General features: G+C 37.6%; 1 protein-coding gene across 1 annotated transcript; it reads right to left on the minus strand.

Moving 5' to 3' along the window:
• Positions 1 to 1,626: 1,626 nt before the first annotated feature.
• LOC147399348 (WRKY transcription factor 55-like) lies at positions 1,627 to 3,602 on the minus strand. Its single transcript, XM_086446594.1, has 3 exons — positions 3,047 to 3,602; positions 2,789 to 2,920; positions 1,627 to 2,342 (listed from the first exon to the last, which is right to left on the minus strand). The coding sequence occupies exons 1-3, from the start codon at positions 3,502 to 3,504 to the stop codon at positions 1,871 to 1,873; spliced, it is 1,062 nt and encodes a 353-aa protein (XP_086302720.1). The 5' UTR covers positions 3,505 to 3,602; the 3' UTR covers positions 1,627 to 1,870.

The following is a 3,602-nucleotide window of genomic DNA, read 5'->3' on the forward strand; positions in this document are numbered from 1 at the left end:
CTCCTGACTGACGTGGTATGTGTTAGAACCATAGATTCTTTTCCTCAGGATACACAACTGCAATATTTAAGGGGATGTAAAATCTATGATTCTAGCCCATGCAATGCTGGGGGAGTGTATGGGGGCGCATATTAGAAGGGGGGAGAGGGGGGGGGGGGGGGGGTTCAGAAAATCGCTCTGACACATGACCCATACTTCCCCCCCCCGGGACATGGCATGTGTTAGAATCATAGATTATTTCCTCGGGATACACAGCTGTACATATTTATGGGGATAAAAAAATCATGACTCATTACTTAATCCTTTCACCTTCTAATTTTTCCTAAATATATAGAAGATAATAAATTCCTTGATTCTTATGGGGCCTAATTAAATTTGGCCTTGCTGCCCATTAAATTATGAACCTTTTTTTTATTTTTTATTATGCTCTTTCTTGCTTATCTTTGCCCACATTTTTTGTTTTTTGTTTTTTGTTTTTTTGGAAGGTAATCAAAGATTTAAGCGGACCCCAACCAGCTTGATTAATAAAAAGTTACTTACATTCTAACATCAGATTTCCCAACAGAATCATCTCTGATGATACAACATATATATACTACTCTAGCTAGGAGGAAGTCTTGATGTCCCTGATGAGATTCTTTGTGTAGCTCTTATGCATTGGATAGCAATCTGAGAATCAGAGGTTTAATTTAAACAACAATGCTTGGATACCAGTTCTAACCCTAGCTTCTTTGATTGCTTTAAGTTCATGGATGAGGCAATAATTGATTATACGTGCAACTATGGCTGCATCATTATTATTATTAATCACTTTGATCTAAGATAATTACATGATAAATCATCAAGAAGAATGCCTTGAAGCACTTGTCCCCAAGGGACCCAGCCCTAAACGATCCATCTGTGTCCTTCATTCTTTGCATGCGAATAAGTTTCAATAATTATTCTCTTTCAATCTTTGTGACCTTGTTAATGTTTTTGAATGCTCATGTTATTATTTTAGGAATTGGTTATCAACTTGCTTTACATCACAAAAGAATCAAATTGGAAAGAAAAAAATAAAAAAAATAGAGATTATTATTGTATGTCTATGTCCCCAACCGAAAGGGTAGCTAGCTAGGAAGAACAGCAGTATAATCCTTGATGAGATTAGGCTTGACACTAATTAGAAAGAAAATTATCTTATTGTGCTATTTTGTCCCTATAAACTTAGGTATATTTGAGAATACGGCTAGCTCTCTAGTTGTTACAAAGCAAATTGTGTGACTTAATTAAATCTCTCAATCCTAACCATATAGAGTGTTGAGTTTAGTCCCACATGAGATACTCATTGCCTTGTCTTTTTTCTTAGAAGTTCCTAGGTGTCTCCACTCATTGTCAATTGATTTTGAGTTGGATCCTAAAATTTATCATGGTATCAAAGCGACTTTTCTCTTCTCCACATCACCCAGTTCATATCTCTACGTGCTTTGCCTCAATTTGGCCCACACATGCGGGGATGCGTTGAGTTTAGTCCCACATCGGACACCCATTGCCTTGTCTCTCTCCTTATAAGTTCCTAAGCCTCTCCACTCATTGCTAATTGGTTTTAAGTTAGACCCTCAAATTTATCATAAAGAAGCATCGTGAAATTTACCTTATTGATATACTACAAATCCATAAAAAATATTAAAAATTGCTGGTTCAATTATTAGGCTCAATCAACAATATATCCCGAGAAAATTTATATATATATGATGATGCAATCAGATGCACCATCCTCATCTAGTGCTACCTTCTAGCCCAATAGATAATAGGTTCCCCACAAATTGAATCATTTAGATCAATAACTAGAATCCTTACTAGTTAGCTTGCTCAATATGCTTCTTGATTCCTATTTTTCTTGCTTTGAGGGAAAGATGGAATCCATGTCACTGCTATTGTTCCCCGAATTAAACATGACATCTGCAAATTCTGCTACTGGAAAATCAGCTTCTCTCGTATCTCCCTCCTCTGATCTATCTCGATCAATGGCCATGCTACTTTCATTAGAACCCGAGTTAAGGGTCGGGTACATTTGCAATTGTAAATCTGTAGTGGTATTCATGTCTTCTCCTTTCATAGGCTCTGTGCCCATGTGCAACCATCTACTTGGTGAACATGAAGTAGGAAGTAGTGGTGGTGGTGGCAGTATTGTTTGCTTTGGATCAGCAGGATGATAAGCAGACAGGGCCGTGAATGACTTGAGGCAAGCGTGATTGTTAAAATAAGTGATTTCGAACATGTTAGGATCCTCGTTGACTCGCTGGACATACTTCTTTGCATTACATCCGAAGAAGTTCTTGTGGGTGCACCTATAATAGCTCCTGCAAGATGATAATTATGTTATAAAAAAAAAAAAATAGAATAATGCTAAAGTGACCTCAAGATTGAAACTCACATCGCACACCCCAACGTGAAAGTGTATGGGAACTATAAATGCTTTTCCTTAGGACACGAGTGAAAAAGCATCTATGATTCTCATCCAGTTTCACGCCAATATGTGCAATATGAGATCCAATCTTGAGGTCACTCCAACAGGACTCAAAAAAATATTACCTAGAGTAATGATAATGACTTAGTGGCATGAATTATTTAATTTAAGATATGATTTGTTGGGTTGTTGAATTTGAAGTCAACGGGTCAAGCTGACTTTTGGTCAAGGAACAATCCCATAACATCTATTAAATAGTAAATACCAATCATATAGTCTTGATTGACAAGACCATATACCTACCTATTTTACTTGTAAAAAAATAGAAAATTGATTTACCTTGGAAATTTTGATCCAAGTATCTCTTTTTGGCCATATTTTCTCCAAGTGAATCCGTCCTCCGGTGGAATCTCTGTATTTCCCATACGTGGGATAGGTACCCTCTCGATACGTGTGTTTACACAATCCTTCCTGACAACATATATACAGCCGTTAGTATCACCATAATTAACTACCTTCCTCCCCTATTGTTAATATTTCAGCTGTTTACTTTAATTTATACAAAGAAACCAGCTTGTAAGTTATAGTTAATATCACCTCCTTCGGGGTCTTTGAGCCATCGGACTTTTACCGGAATCTGACCTTTCCGGCCTCGAAGGTGTAGAACCCGCCGTATCTTTTCCAGTACCCGATTCAAGGATCGTTGCACAAGACGACATAGTAGTCGGCGATGTTTCCGTCCCCAACTCCATTAATGTCTCCATGTTATCCTCATTGCTGAATTGGGACTGTAGATGATCTATGGTACGCATGTAATTAGATTTCAACCATTCTTGCACGTTTCCATCATGATCTAGCGGCCGAGGTTCCACGGGTTGATAAGAAGATGATGGGTTGTTGGAGTTCAATCGCTGGATTGCTTTCTTGAAGGTACCCATTATTTCATCACAAGAATTTGAAAGAACATTGGGTTGGTTCGATAAGTTTGGGAGATTTGATTCAAGATCTTTAGCTAACTTGCAAGCATGAATGATTAGAGACAAGGTTTCATCCATGGTTTTGGGTTCTAACTTGTCTTCAAGCTTTGATTTAATTTGAATGAAGTTGAGCAAATTTAAATGGGGAAAGACAAGCTTCACTTTACGCTACTTCG

Source organism: Akebia trifoliata, chromosome 6, assembly GCF_017979445.1.
Source record: "Akebia trifoliata isolate Shusen 1 chromosome 6, ASM1797944v1, whole genome shotgun sequence".
NCBI classification, from domain to species: Eukaryota; Viridiplantae; Streptophyta; class Magnoliopsida; order Ranunculales; family Lardizabalaceae; genus Akebia; species Akebia trifoliata.

What these genes read in the sequence shown, in the direction of transcription:
- LOC147399348 (XM_086446594.1), bottom strand. Translation starts at nt 3,504, where the DNA reads ATGGATGAAACCTTGTCTCTAATCATTCATGCTTGCAAGTTAGCTAAA. An exon ending in GCTCAAAGACCCCGAAGGAG is followed by an intron (nt 2,921 to 3,046) that starts GTGATATTAACT and finishes ATATGTTGTCAG; the next exon opens with GAAGGATTGTGTAAACACAC. An exon ending in CTTGGATCAAAATTTCCAAG is followed by an intron (nt 2,343 to 2,788) that starts GTAAATCAATTT and finishes ATCATCTTGCAG; the next exon opens with GAGCTATTATAGGTGCACCC.